The 15,086-nt window shown below is 43.5% G+C and overlaps 1 protein-coding gene across 1 annotated transcript; it reads left to right on the forward strand.

The window, feature by feature from the left end:
- The first annotated feature begins 5,547 nt into the window (after nt 1-5,547).
- LOC309719244 (UDP-N-acetylglucosamine transferase subunit ALG13) lies at nt 5,548-14,087 on the forward strand. Its single transcript, XM_082555229.1, has 4 exons — nt 5,548-5,744; nt 8,833-8,995; nt 12,843-12,981; nt 13,081-14,087. Exons 1-4 carry the CDS (start codon nt 5,664-5,666, stop codon nt 13,190-13,192), a joined length of 495 nt encoding a protein of 164 aa, XP_082411355.1. The 5' UTR covers nt 5,548-5,663; the 3' UTR covers nt 13,193-14,087.
- Nucleotides 14,088-15,086: the final 999 nt, after the last annotated feature.

Raw genomic sequence — 15,086 nt, forward strand, 5'->3', positions numbered from 1 at the left:
ACAGAAAGATGGAGTTTTATTTTCTCGACTTATGAAAGTAACAAGAAATATTAAGGATGGTTTGTTTCCCTAAAGGAGAACTAAGAGCTTAAGATCTCCTCAGTTCTGCTGTGAGGACAGTTCATACTATGTGAAAGGTGCACGGTACCTGAAATCAGCTCTACCGAGGTTTCCCAGCAATATCTGGGGTTTGTAGTCAACGTGAAAAAAATGGGCCTTGGGTCCTCTTTACTGCACCTTGACACATAAATGAGTGCATGCAGGTTTTAACACCATACCTGACATGTGCACCAATAAGGCCCACACAACAACTTTTGTGATGTTTCTGGTAAACGAGCAAGAAGAGTTCCAACTTTTAATCGTCTAAAAATAAACACTGCCAGTAATAGGCCACACTTTCCATTTCCTTGTTAATGTGTTTGTTTTTTCGTGCACCAGCCTGGCAGTTTGTTATCTGTGTGTGCGCGTGCGCACCATTTGCAGAGTTTTTTTTTTTCTTGCAGATTTCACACATGATGGTGCTGCAACTTCCCACACAGCAGAAAACTGGCTCATCTTCATTGCTACTGCTATTTGGCTGTCAGGTGGAGCTGTTGGGTGCACACTGAATCTGCATCCTGCACTGAGCTGGCAGATGCTTCTGCTGCTGTGTGGGGTCGCTGATGTCTCACAATCAGCAGGCTCATCTCAGCTCTTCAAGGAAACTAAAGTCCCGTTTTCCTGCTGAGTTTATCTCAATCTGCACTGTGAGTACAGCAAAAAACACCACATCAGCCTACAGGGAACAGGAGTGTGTCATCATAAATGAAAACATGATTACCACAAACAAAGTGAGTCTTTTAAATTCACCGAATGAGAAACAAGTTCAACTGCGACCATCTAAATCAGAATTTTCGTCTTTCCACCCACATCAGATGTGCATCATGGAAGAAAAGAGTCTGAAGTTTAGGTGCTGCGACCTGAAAAGTGTTATTGCTTCTGGATTTAAAAGAAGCATGAATTGGTTAAAAAGGTCCTGAGCAGATGTGAGAGGATTTTGTGGTTGTTTAGCTTCACAGAAAACTTTAGCAAAAACCGTAAACTTTTAGGTCACTAAATACAGCACGATTTATGCAGTACACATGAGATCTCAAAGTGTGGACTCCTGAATGTCTCTTGACCTTCAGCTCCTTGATGCTGCTGCTCGTCGCTTTATGCTGGTGCCCTGATGCCTCTGCAGAGCTTTGTCACCACATTTGCTGCTCTACACCTGCATGCCCCAGGTACAGGAAGTCTTTACACCACAGGCCGCCCACACTTTGATGCTTTACATTGCAGGAGAGTCTACTTGGCATAAATTGTCGCTGGCACTGGTTTTTAATGTCAGTGATGTTTCGGTTTATGTCAGCCTACTTGTTAAGTCTAATTGTTGGATGTTTGTCATTATGCTTCTTAAATTTGTAAGGTCTTAGTTCAATCTATAGGATCAAGACATGCCTTTGTCCCTGTTTGTCCCTGACCCCCTGGGTTTACGAGGGGAGGTACTACTGTTTATTGTGAACGTTTTCAATAAAAGGCAGCGAGAGGAGCCCGTCGTCGGGGTCATTCGTAATGAGATTCGAAGTGCGTTTCTTGCAAGTAAATCGATCGATCGCTGACTGTCTTGTTTTCTTCATGATGAATAAGTCTCTAAACCAGCGGAGCCTGTGGAAACACAGACCCAACACTACTCATAACTTGGTGAATGTTTGTGAGCAAATTATTCAAAGCATGAATGCCCTTCCCATGTCATTATACTTCTCTTTCTGCTTTTCTGAGACTTTGTGACCCCCCCCCCCCCCCCCCCCCATGCCCACCTTTTTTGTCAATTAAAATGTCCATGTAACTACAATCCACCAACCAAGGCAGAGATGACCAAAGCCATCAAGTCCTTGAACAATGGAAAGGCACCGGGGCCTGACGGCATCCTTCCAGAAGCTCTCAAGGCAGACGTGGCAGCAGCAGTGGAGATGCTACATCCTCTCTTAGTGAAGATATGGGAACAGGAGCAAGTGCCTTCTGACTGGAAGCTTGGGTACCTGGTGAAGCTCCCAAAGAAAGACGATCTATCCCAGTTTGGCAACTGGCGAGGAATTATGCTGCTGTCTATCCCCAGCAAGGTGTTGACCAGAATCATCTTGGAGAGACTGCAGGAGGCATTGGACAAGAGACTGAGATCAGAGCAGGCAGGATTTAGACAAGACAGATCATGTACAGACCACATCGCCACTCTGCGCATCATCATCGAGCAGTCTATCGAATGGCAGTCTCCCTTGTACACAATCTTCGTCGACTTTGAAAAAGCCTTCGACAGTGTCGACAGGGAGACCATTTGGAAACTGATGCAACACTACGGAATCCCACAGAAGCGCATCAACATCATCCAAGAGCTATACGAAGACACATCCTGCCAGATCATCCACAACTGAAAACTGGCCAACCACTTCGCAGTGAAAAACGAAGTGAGGCAAGGCTGCATGCAGTCACCGACGAGCTTCCCGATCGTCATGGACTGGACATGAGAAGAACCACAGAGGGCAGCAATACCGGTATCCAGTGGACCTTCACCAAACAGCTGAAGGACCTGGATTTTGCAGACGACGTCAGCCTTCTGTCCCATAAGCAGCAACATGCACAGTCCAAGCTTACCCGGCTCAGTGAAGAGGCAGAAAAGCCCGTCCTGAAGATTAATGTCAGAAAAACAGAGGTGATGCGGCTGAACAACCGACAAAAACATCCACAGCAGCTACAGGGAGAAGACTTAATGGGAACTGACCGCGTTGTCTACCTAGGAAGCGTAGTCAACAGTGATGGCAGTGCAGATGAAGATGTTAGGAGCTGGATCAACAAAGCAAGGCTTGCATTCAACATCCTGCGACCCATCTGGAACTCCAAAGCCTTATCTCAGCGCAGCAAGATCCGCATCTTCAACACCAATGTGAAAGCAGTCCTCCTGTATGGGTCCGAGACATGGCGGGTGACCAACACCATTACCAGTAAGATACAGATCTTCATCAACAAGTGCTTGCGACACATCCTCAACATCAGATGGCCTGAGAAGATCTCGAACACAGACCTGTGGAAGAGAACCAGACAGAACCCAGTTGGTCAAGACATCAAGAAGAGAAAATGGGGCCGGATTGGCCACAAAATTCGAAAAACCTTTCGACAACGTCACAAGGGTTAGGGGAACCCACAAAGAAAAAGGAAAGTGGGGGGACCCAAACAGACGTGGAGAAGATCTGTCGAGAGTTAAGTAAAGGCCGCTGGAATGGCCCCTTCAAGTGACCAAGTGGAGTTATTTATGAACAAAGCCTGTATATTCATACGTCTTTGTGTTATTTTTAACCAATAAACATTATTCCTGTCACGTAATTTTGACTATTTGTCCTACAATGTCCCATAAAAAGTACAACATATTTACAGGAATTGGCCCACTGAAGTGGAAATATACAGTACTGTATGAGAATTTGATGGTTGTCGTTGCAGCATGGACAGCTTTGAGCCCAGCCGTGTTGTTGGTGCCATGTCTGTGAAAGAGACCTGGCAGGGCTCACTGTAAAGCCACAGTGAAGTAAATGGACAGCAGCTTTTCATCATTAGTAGTCCAGGTGTGCCTGCAGCTACCAGTCCTGCATTCATTATGATGCTACACAATGAGTGTGTGCTGAGCTTTCAGGAGCTTGTTCAGGTGTGGCCAGCTGGTGCTTAATCCGTTTGCACTGATGTTTAATCAGATTTCACAACAACCCCTTTGACCTGTCACAGGAAAAACACAGCTGAAACAAAAACAAATGACTCAGCCTTCCAGCCAGAGTTCACCTGGTAACAACCCAGCACGTTATCATTTAAACCAGAACTACAAACCAGCTCTTACTGGACTGTCGTGAAGATATTAAAGGCAGGATGATAATTAACTTCCTCCAGTTAAACAGTGACAAAACTGAGGCTATCATCTTTGGTCCTACCAAATCTAGGAGTGCTTTTGACAGCAATTTAGGTCATCTCATCCCATATTTAAAGTCTCATGGAAAAGACCTGGGTATTATTTTTCATCCGGGGCTTCGCTTTGACAAACAAATTTGTTCCGTTGTCAAAAAATAGCTGCTACCAGTTAAAAACCATTAGCAAACTCAAATCTTTCCTTCTTTAAATGATCTGGAAACAGTCGTCCATGCCTTTATTACTTCACATTTGAATTAATGTATCCATCCATCCATCTTCATCCGCTTTATCCGAGGCCGGGTCGCGGGGACAGCAGCCTAAGCAGAGAGGCCCAGACCTCCCTCTCCCCAGCCACCTCCTCCAGCTTATCCGGGGGAACACCAAGGCGTTCCCAGGCCAGCCGAGAGATATAATCTCTCCAGCATGTCCTGGGTCTGCCCCGGGGCCTCCTCCTGGTGGGACATGCCCGGAACACCTCACCCAGCTCACCCAGGAGGTGCCCAGGAGGCATCCTTGTCAGATGCCCGAACCACCTCAGCTGGCTCCTTTCGATGTGGAGCAGCAGCGGCTCTACTCTGAGCCCCTCCCAGATGGCCGAACTTCTCACCCTATCTCTAAGGGAGAGGCCAGCCACCCTTCGGAGGAAGCTCATTTCTGAATTAATGTAACTCTTTAAAATTTGAGCACATCACTCCAGTCTTGGCCTCGCTACACTGGCTGTCTGTCTATTTAAAAATTCACTTTAATATCACACTGATTGTTTTTAGGGCTCTTAATAAACAAGCCCGGCTTATATTACCTTCTTTTTCATTTTCATTCAGCTCCCAGGTCTGTCAGATCCACAAGCCAAGATCTCATGAATATGTTCCAAGGTGAAACAAAGAGCTGACAGTCTTTGCAGTCGCTGCTCCACATTTGTGTTGAGCATCCTTCAGCTCTGCTTTTAAGTCTGGGCTAAAACCCCACATTTTCACTCATTTGTTGTAATATCTGTAACTCTACATGCCACCTTACTGTCCTCTGGTTATTGTTGACTCTATGTGTCTCTTTTGTTCTGTATTCTGTGCCAATTTTTACTTTTTTATAATGAAATCACATTCCTCTGTGTGTATAGGTGTCCTTGGGTCAGTTAAAGCACATGTATTTATGTGCTTTACAAATACATTGTTCTTACTCCCTTTTATATTGTTGTCTTTGTCACCATTATCTGCTCTCTGGATTCCTTATGACATAATTTTTTATTATGATAACCTGAAAAATGTTGAAATGTAGTCTGATTATACTATTGTCCTCATCATAATCAATATTATTAGTATTAATAATAAACATGGGACATTATGTTTGTGTTTCATGGTGAAAAATATGTTGAAAAACCAAACGATTCCTGGAATTATTAATATTTTTTCATTCATGTTACCCTGCTCTTGCTTAACATTCCTGTCACTGAATCGACACCTTCCTGCATAAGCAGTAAACTGGTATTTTTCCATGCTGCAGCTCACACATACACATAGTACCCCTCGCAGAAACACCTCCGGTCCTATAGGTGGCGCCATGACGCGTTGTACGTCATAGCTGTGACGCCATCGGCTCTGAAGCGGAAGTAGCTGTCAGGTCTGCGGGTGCACGACGAAGATGTGGATGAGATGAAAACTGAAGTGCGTAAATTTAGAAAACCCGGGCAATTTCGCTGAGCAGACATGAAGACGGTGTTTGTAACTGTCGGCACCACGAGCTTCGACGAGCTGATTGAGAGCATCACTTCCTCTGAGGCCACTCAGGTGAGGAAAGTTACCTGAGGAGTTATTGAAGATGTGAATAGTGTGCAATAAACCACTGAAATCAGCAGGGCATAGGCCGTAGAGCTTTTAAAATCTATGAGCTCCCTATTATTTTTATGCAGGAATACTTTTATCTGTGACCAATATAAGTGGGCTAAATGTGCTCTGTTATTTTGCGGACAACCTCCCAGTTTTATGTTTAAAAACCAAGTGGAAGTTATCTCTGGCCATCGGTACATGTATTCACCGGTCAATTTATTAGGTATACCTTGCAATGACTGGTTTGGACTCCCTTTTGTCTGCAAAACTGTCTTAAATCTTTATAACATTCACTTATAACATATAACAAGGTGCTGAAAACATTCCTCACATAGTTTTGTTCATATTAACATCAGACCAGGCAACATTTTCCGGTCATCTGTTTTCCACCGTTGGGGAGCTCATGTGAATTTTAGTCACAGCTGCCTGTTCTTAGCTGATGGGAGTGGCACCCGGTGTGCTCTTCTGCTGCCCAGCTGTTATGTGTTCAAAGATGCTCATCTGCATACCTTGATTGTAACAAGTGGTTATTTAAGTTACTGATGCCTTCTTATGATCTTAAAGCAGCCTGGCTATTTTCCTCTAACCTCTGGCATCTACAAGGCATTTTTACCCAGATGTTCACCTAATATTTTCTGGGGTTTTTTGTTTGTTTGTTTTTTAACCATTATCTCATGGTTTTGTAAGAATATCACAGTAGATCAGACGAGTTGCTCAAATACTGAGACTAACAACAAGGCCACTTTCAAGTCAGTTAAGTTCTTTTTCTGATGCTCAATTTGAACTTCAGCAGGTTGTCTTGACCATGTATTCAGGCACGGAAACATCGTCAACACCAGTTGCTACCATGTGATTGGTAGATTGGATATTTATCTAATGAGCAATTGAAAAGGTGCACCTAGCAACATTTAAAATAACAGTATTAATAAGAGTAGAATTTCATTCATGTGTGCAAAATAAAATACTGAACAATAAATATTTCTCTTCACCAAAATGGTCTCAGTATGTGCTACAGTAACTTAAATGTCTGTTAGAGCCCATCCATCCATCCATCTTCATCCGCTTTGTCCGGGGCCGGGTCGCGGGGGCAGCAGCCTAAGCAAAGAGGCCCAGACCTCCCTCTCCCCAGCCACCTCCTCCAGCTTATCCGGGGGAATACCAAGGCGTTCCCAGGCCAGCCGAGAGATATAATCTCTCCAGCGTGTCCTGGGTCTGCCCCGGGGCCTCCTCCCGGTGGGACATGCCTGGAACACCTCACCCAGGAGGCGCCCAGGGGGCATCCTTGTCAGATGCCCGAATCACCTCAGCTGGCTCCTTTCGATGTGGAGCAGCAGCTGCTCTACTCTGAGCCCCTCCCGGATGGCCGAACTTCTCACCCTATCTCTAAGGGAGAGGCCAGCCACCCTTCGGAGGAAGCTCATTTCTGCCGCTTGTATCCGCGATCTCGTTCTTTCGGTCACTACCCACAGCTCGTGGCCATAGGTGAGGGTAGGGACGTAGATCGACCGGTAAATTGAGAGCTTCGCTTTTACACTCAGCTCCCTCTTCACCACGACGGACCGGTGCAGCGTCCGCATTACTGCAGCTGCAGCCCCAATCCGTCTGTCGATCTCCGGCTCCCTTCTCCCATCACTCGCGAACAAGACCCCGAGATACTTGAACTCCTCCACTTGGGGCAGGAACTCATCCCCGACCCGGAGTGGGCACTCCACCCTTTTCCGGCTGAGAACCATGGCCTCAGATTTGGAGGTGCTGATCCTCATTCCCGCTGCTTCACACTCGGCTGCAAACCGTTCCAGTGCGAGCTGGAGGCCCTCACCCGATGAAGCCAACAGAACCACATCATCTGCAAAAATCAGAGATGAGATTCTGAGGCCACCAAAGCGAAAGCCCTCCGCCACTTGGCTGCGCCTAGAAATCCTGTCCATAAAAATTATGAACAGAACCGGAGACAAAGGGCAGCCCTGGCGGAGCCCATCACCCACCAGGAATGAGTCCGACTTATTGCCAGCAATGCGAACCAAGCTCTTGCAACGGTTGTATAGGGATCGAATGGCCCGTAGCAATGGGCCAGACACCCCATATTCCCGCAACACCTCCCACAGGACACCCCGAGGGACACGGTCGAATGCCTTCTCCAAGTCCACAAAACACATGTAGACTGGTTGGGCAAACTCCCATGCACCCTCAAGTATCCTGGAGAGGATAAAGAGCTGGTCCAGTGTTCCGCGACCAGGACGAAAACCGCATTGTTCCTCCTGTATCCGAGGTTCGACTAACGGACGAACTCTCCTTTCCAGCACCCTGGCATAGACTTTCCCAGGGAGGCTGAGGAGTGTGATCCCCCTGTAGTTGGAACACACCCTCCGGTCCCCTTTCTTAAAGATGGGGACCACCACCCCGGTCTGCCAGTCCACAGGTACTGCCCCTGTTTAGAGCCCTAAATTTGCATTTTGTTTGATTTCTTTTTTTAAAAATCTCCCTTCAGCACCACAGTAATCATTGTGTCTTACTAATTTTCTAACAATATTGAAGAAATATAACTATAACGTGACAAAATATGGAACAAGTGAAGCGCTGTTCTCGAGCTTGATGGAAAATTAGCTGCCATTAAACAGGATGGGCAAATATTTATCAATTAATCCTGAACTACAACATGTACCATTATGTAGATGAATTAATTATAGGAAAATCTGTATAATAATAATAATAATAATAACAAATCCAGTATTCACAGCTTTTAAGTTGTGTTAGAGGTTAAAACACTGCACTGTGGTGATATAATGACATACGGGACTGTCTGTGTGCAGACAAAAGGAAATATGAAACCAAACCTGTGACGCTCGCAGGTATCAAGTTATGAATAAGGTTCTCAGGAAACTAATTCAAAAAGGTGCCGCAGGTGGCTCACACCTGCACAATGTGTATATCATATGACTGAAAGATATTCCCTCTAAAATCTTTCTGAAGTCTAAAAATGTCAATAATGTGTAAATTATTGATGTGAATTTGTGCTGCTTTCATACTAAGCAATTATTTTCTCCCTCAGGCTTTAAAGGCTCGTGGATATGAGCGTTTGGTGCTTCAGGTTGGAAGAGGTTCAGTTCTTCCAGCTGCTGACAGCTGTCCACACATCAGACTGGAGGCTTTTCGATTCAAAAACTCAATAGCAGAGGACATCAGTCAGGCCGATCTCGTCATCAGCCACGCAGGTAGGGCGATCAGGTGTCCTACACAGCTAATGCACTCCCGTCCCACACATGGTGACAGTTTATTTCATTTTTATTATCTCTAGTTGAAAATAAGAGTAAACAATTAGCTGGAAAAGAGATTTTTATATCTATGGATACATCTCTACAGAAACCCAAAGCGTCTGAAATTGGTTTAAATGGCTGTTGGAATTAAAAAGGTGAGATTCTTGCATAAAAGGAACCTCAGCTTCCATTTAAATTTATAAGAAACACATTCAAAAAACTTGCAGAGCCTCACTGTTGGTTGGTTGAGAGCTGCATGTAAATATCAATGCCCCCCGTGTCACAGCAGGAGTAAATGGAGGAAAGAAGATCTGCAAATCTTGAGCCTCACTCAAGCATTTCTTGAATGACTCACAGGATGAGCCAGTGTTGTGTCGACACATAACTATTGTTGCTAGCGGCCTGTCACAAAAACAGATAATTTGTTCTCATTTCTTTAGTTCTAATTGAAAACTTGACATACCTCGACATGGTGTGCACTGTGTCCTTAAAAAAGTTTGAGTAAATGGCAAAGACCTGAGAGATGCACCTGGTCCATCTACTGTTCACTGAAGCCTCATTAGAAACGGTGTGGACGGGTGGCTGTTAGCAAGACATTTATAAGGAGGGGAAATAGAGAGAAAAGGCTGAGGTGGAACAAATTACTCAAGAACTGGACTGAAAATCAGTGGCAACAGCTTTTATGGAGTGATGAATCTAATTATGTATGCATATTTCATAAAAAATCCCTCCATAAGCTTCAACTGGTTCAGAACTCTGCTGCTCGCATTATCACCAGAACCCCCTCCTACCAGCACATCACCCCTGTTCTTCAGGAACTTCACTGGCTCCCTGTGAAATTCCGGATAATTTTCAAACTTCTTCTGCTCACCTTCAAGGCCATTCATAACCTCGCTCCTCCTTACCTTTCTGACCTGTTAACCACCACCTGTTCTGCCCGTTCACTTCGTTCTTCTTCTTTTATCCAGCTTGCTGCACCTTCCTTCCGCCTCACCACCATGGGAAGCAGAGCTTTCAGCTGCTCTGCTCCCAGGCTGTGGAACTCTCTGCCCCCAGAAATAAGAAACACTGGTTCTCTCCCACAGTTTAAATCCCAACTCAAAACTCATCTGTTCAAATCTGCATATTCACTGTGAATCCACTGTTTGTTAATTTTATCTTGTGCTTTTATTTTATTGTTCTTATTCTGCCATTGTTTTACTAAGTGTTTTATCCTATTGTAAAGTGTCCTTGGGTGACTTGAAAGGCGCTCACAAATAAAATTTATTATTATTATTATTATTAAATTGCTTCATATTTAATGGTTTTAAAAAAGAAGACAGTTTTTTGTTGTTTTTTTTAAATAAAAATATCACACCAACATATAAGTATGCAGCCAGGATCCTGCATGACTCCACTCCTGCCAAATGAAGGTTAATCCACCAACCATTGCAGCTCTGATATGGATGTGGGCCCCGTGTGTTTAATGAACACAAGGAAAGCATGCGATAATTTTTAAGTGTTAAAAGACCTTCCCGGAAAACATAAGTCAAAGCAAAAGAAATGTTTCATCAGTGTACAAACACAAGACTGATGATTAATGGTGCAGCCGTACGAGGGCCTCCGAGTGGAGTTGGAGTTACAAACAGGAGGATATGCATAACAAAGCAGTTTTCAGACAGAGCTAAACGCTTTTAAAATATGACTGAAGACCAGGCCTTTTGCCTCTAGAGGCACTTGAAGCTGCAAATGACTGTTTCCTTTACAAGTTACTACTGTGTATCTGTTGTGTAAATAGATCGGTCTGTAAAGTGTCAGAATGGCTGTAAAAGGCTGGTAGGGATGGGGATTGATAAGAAATTAGCGATTCAGATTCCATTGTCAATATCAGTTATTTTTACTCCTGACCCAGTGTCTAAAACTGACAAACATCCCGAGCTTACTGTCACACAAAACAAGAGCAGAAAACTGCAGCTGGAGCCATCAGTGTTGACAAATGGTTGTCTGGTTTAAATATAGTAAATTCTTCTTTTAATCGGCTGAGTTTGCTCTTAGTCTTGAGCCACTGCTGTGTCTTTTTACTTGGTCCTGTTTTCCTCTCCCAGTAGACCCATTTACACAGAAGACATTTGACATGTCAGAGAAGGAAAAGCACAGGTGCAATTAATAACTCTCATGATGGCTGTTTTCCGTCTGGATGAGTCAGGTCTGTGGTTTGTTAATGTACTGTTGGCTCTCTAGAGAGGCCTCCTGGGATATTTAATGGGCCATTATTAATGTTATTTGTATTAATTATAAACAGGTGGTTAATTTAGAGAACTAAGAAGAAAATGTCAAATAAACTGTAGAGAAGACCGAAGTAAGGATTTAAAAATATGGTAATAATAAAAGTGCAGCTACAGTACAGTGTAAGAGTGACAAACAAAAACATTAAAGTGAACCTATTATGTTCATTTCCAGCTCCCTATTTTTCTACTTGGGCTCTATTAAAGTATATTTGTATGAGTCACAGTTAAAAATGACTCTCGTTTATCTTACTGTGCAACTCCTGAGTTTGTCCTCTGCCTGAAACGAGCTTTTTTCTTTTTTCTTTTTAACCCTTTAAGCCATCTGTCTTCTGACTGGCTGCCTGTCATAACCAGAAAGTTTAAACAGCGTGTAGGCGGGGCTTCAGTGCACGAGGTGGTCAAATTAGAGACATCTATTTTCAGTGATGTCTCAAAGCAAAAACAGGAGAAAAAACTGCCTGAAGCGGTTTGTTACAGCTCACAGAGATACCTTGTACATTTCCTAACCTCATTATGGGGTGGATCAGGAGGTAGAGTAGGTCAGCCACTAATCGGAAGGTTGGTGGTTCGATTCCTTTTTGCTCCGATTGCGTTTTTAGACTCATAACATCAAAATAAACACATTGGAAAGATGTCTGAGGTCCTGTTGAGACATAATTTGTCTAGAAACTCTTAATATTCTTAGATTTTTGTCATTTACATAATAGCCACCTTCATTAATTCAGCCAACAATAAACAGGCCACAGCATGCTCGTGTGATGGATTACCAGTTGCAAGATTACAATGAAGTTGCTATAAAACTTTCCAACAAAATGTTGTTTTTTCTTTAACTTGGGTTCTAGTTACAAATAATCCTGGGAATACAAACAGTGCAGCTGCCCAATAAAGACAACTGCAGATCCACCAAATGTGCTGCAGCGGGTTTCATAAGCAGAATCGTCTTTCTGCTCTGTGTTGTTGAAGAAATGGCTCAAAGGCATGTTTTCCATAGCTGTGATGGTATTTTAGTATACAGTGGGTTTACCAACCAGGAGAGTGGGTTGGTAAAGTGAGCTACTGACAAGCATACTGTTTATATAGAAGCACAAGAGGATGGGAGAGGGCAACAATCAGTGGGGTGTATAGTTTGTATATAGTTGTAAAACATCAAGGGTCAGGTAGACAATGAGGGAGTGTTGTGACAGGATCATGACTAAGACATAAACGGGTAAAACAGAGGGGTGATCAGGAAGTCACACTCCAGGGAATAGAAAACTTCCTACATGGACAGTTTGCTACTGTTTACTACTCCATAGTAGCATCGACACAGTGAGACTGTCTTGACAATCTTCAACAGCATTGACCTGCACAGAGCTGATGAGAAGCGCAGGAAGTGAGATACAGGAATGCAGCAGAGAATCCAGTTAGGTTTCAGACCCTCTGCAGAGTAAAATCTCAGCGGAGAATGAAACGGATACTTATCAGCGGTGTGACGTCACACAGATACACACCCGGTGTATTCCCTGGGTAAGAATCTCAGTGTTGTTATTCCTCCTCAGGGGCAGGAAGCTGTCTGGAGGCTCTCGGTGCAGGCAAATCTCTGCTGGTCGTAGTCAATGACAAACTGATGGACAACCACCAGCTGGAGTTGGCCAGACAGCTGCACATGGACTCCCACCTGTTGTACTGCACGTGCAGGTATGTGCTCCTACACAGAACCCACATGCAGCTGATTCATGTGAGAATTATCAGTCAGATTGAAGTAACAGCTGTTTGTCTCTGGATGAAATGTTTCAGCACCCTGACAGAAACTCTAAGGACCATGGACCTCTCAGTCCTGCAGCCCTTCCCGCCTGGACAGCCAAAGAAATTTGCAGACTTTATGGACAAAGCTCTTGGCATTAAGTGAAAAGTCTATATCTGCATGATGTCGTGTTATGTACCTGTACGATACACAGATGACACTATGATGTGTTATATTTTTGTATGCAATAATGATACACATCTAAAAACAACTCAATACAACCCTGCTGTATATTTTTAATTATTTTGTATGTTCTAGATTTGTCTTCTAAAGACGTTTTATATGAATGCATCGAATTTTAAGGTGCTCATTTCAAGTGTTTGGTGTCAAGGAAAAATTGAGGAAAGAGAAAAGAGTGAAGCTCTCTGACCTAGTTGCATTTCTTTATTGTGTTGACATGTCCTATTTAGATGTCTCTGTGGAGCATCCAGGTGGATGATGCGGCGGTGGATGTGTTAAAACTGCAAGCTGTGATGGAGGGTAATGACATATCAGAGGGAGAAATGGGGGAATCTGCAGCTTTAATAGACTGCCAGATTGTAGTGTGTGTGTGTGTGTGTGTGTGTGTGTGTGTGTGTGAGAGAGTGTGAGTGATGCAATCCAGCTTGGGGTGCCTGCCTGAACTAGCTCACAGGCTATGCTTCATTTGTAGCTATTTTTAGAACTGCTGTTAAATTTCTTGGGGGAAAAAGACTCACGTGCACTGGATATGATGAATGATTTCAAGTTAAGTGAGCGTCTTTCTCTGGAAAGAATAACAGACATACTGAGAAACAATTAAAAAACATTTAAAAGGTGCTGGAAGCCTGTTTGAACTTTAGAAATGATTTGGACGTTACAGAAAGCCGAACGGGGTGAGGGTTGTAAATCATGTAGTGTTTGGTTCATTGCATCGTGTAGATTTTTCTGTAAATTTAAACATCTCTTAGACTGAGTGAAAATAATGTTTACAAGATTGCTTATTTATGAAGTAAACACGATCTGCAGTTAATCTGTTTTATTATGGTGTTTGTTAGTATTTATTGCCATGTTTGATTTATTTAAAGTCCACTGTGACTTTTTGAACGCATGTGTCATAGTCTTGAGAGACTGCTTGACTGAGGCCTAACTCTGGCTGCAGGCCTGTGATTGTGCATTTTTCCACCTCATTTATTTCTGTGTCCGCTGCCCTCCCACGACTCTGACTCGGAACAAGCTTTAGGACTTTGAAAGTCCACAAACTCCAGAACAACCTGAATAACTGTGCATGGATTTCTCAATGTAAATGATTTCTACTTCAAACAAAAGGCTGCTCTGGTTGTTCTCATGTTTGCCACAAGGGTGAGATGATGTTTAAATTTGTAGCCATGTGGGGGAATTGCTGCAGGGAGTTTTTGCAAAACAGTAGAGGAGAAGTGGTATTTTAAAATAGCTTAGCTTGGATAAGAGCCACCACCATCTGCTTCAGTGATCAGTCCAAGAGGTGCTTTAATAAATCATAGCATCAGAGAAGAGGTATACACTATATGTATCTTCGATGCTTTGAAATGAGAGGCTTTTGTTTTAATACATATTATATGTTTTCTGTTTTTGAGCCAGTGTAACACTTTAAATGCACTTTTATAGAGTCTGTGCATCAGAGGTGGAGTCAGTGGAGGACCACAAGCCTACCAAACATAGAACTGAAGCTATATCCAGTCTTTCTTTTTTCTTTCTTTCTCTTTTTTTTTATTACATCCAGTTTCTGGTGCTTCTGCCAGTCCTGATTGCAGTCTGAGCTGGCCACCACCTCCAGCTCTTCCAGAGGGAACTGAGGCATTCCCAAGCCAGCAAAGAAATGCCATCTCTCCAGCTGTACCCTGCGGTCTCCTCCAGGAAGACGTTTTTTGGGGTTTTGTTTTTATTTGTTTTACAGAACCATTTCTCTATGCCCCGAAATATCTGATTTAACAAAAAAAAAGGGAAAAAACGCTGATTCATCTTTGAAAAAAACCTAACCTCAAGGTAAGTGGGGAGTGGG

Source organism: Aulonocara stuartgranti, assembly GCF_965226115.1.
Source record: "Aulonocara stuartgranti genome assembly, chromosome: 2".
NCBI classification, from domain to species: Eukaryota; Metazoa; Chordata; class Actinopteri; order Cichliformes; family Cichlidae; genus Aulonocara; species Aulonocara stuartgranti.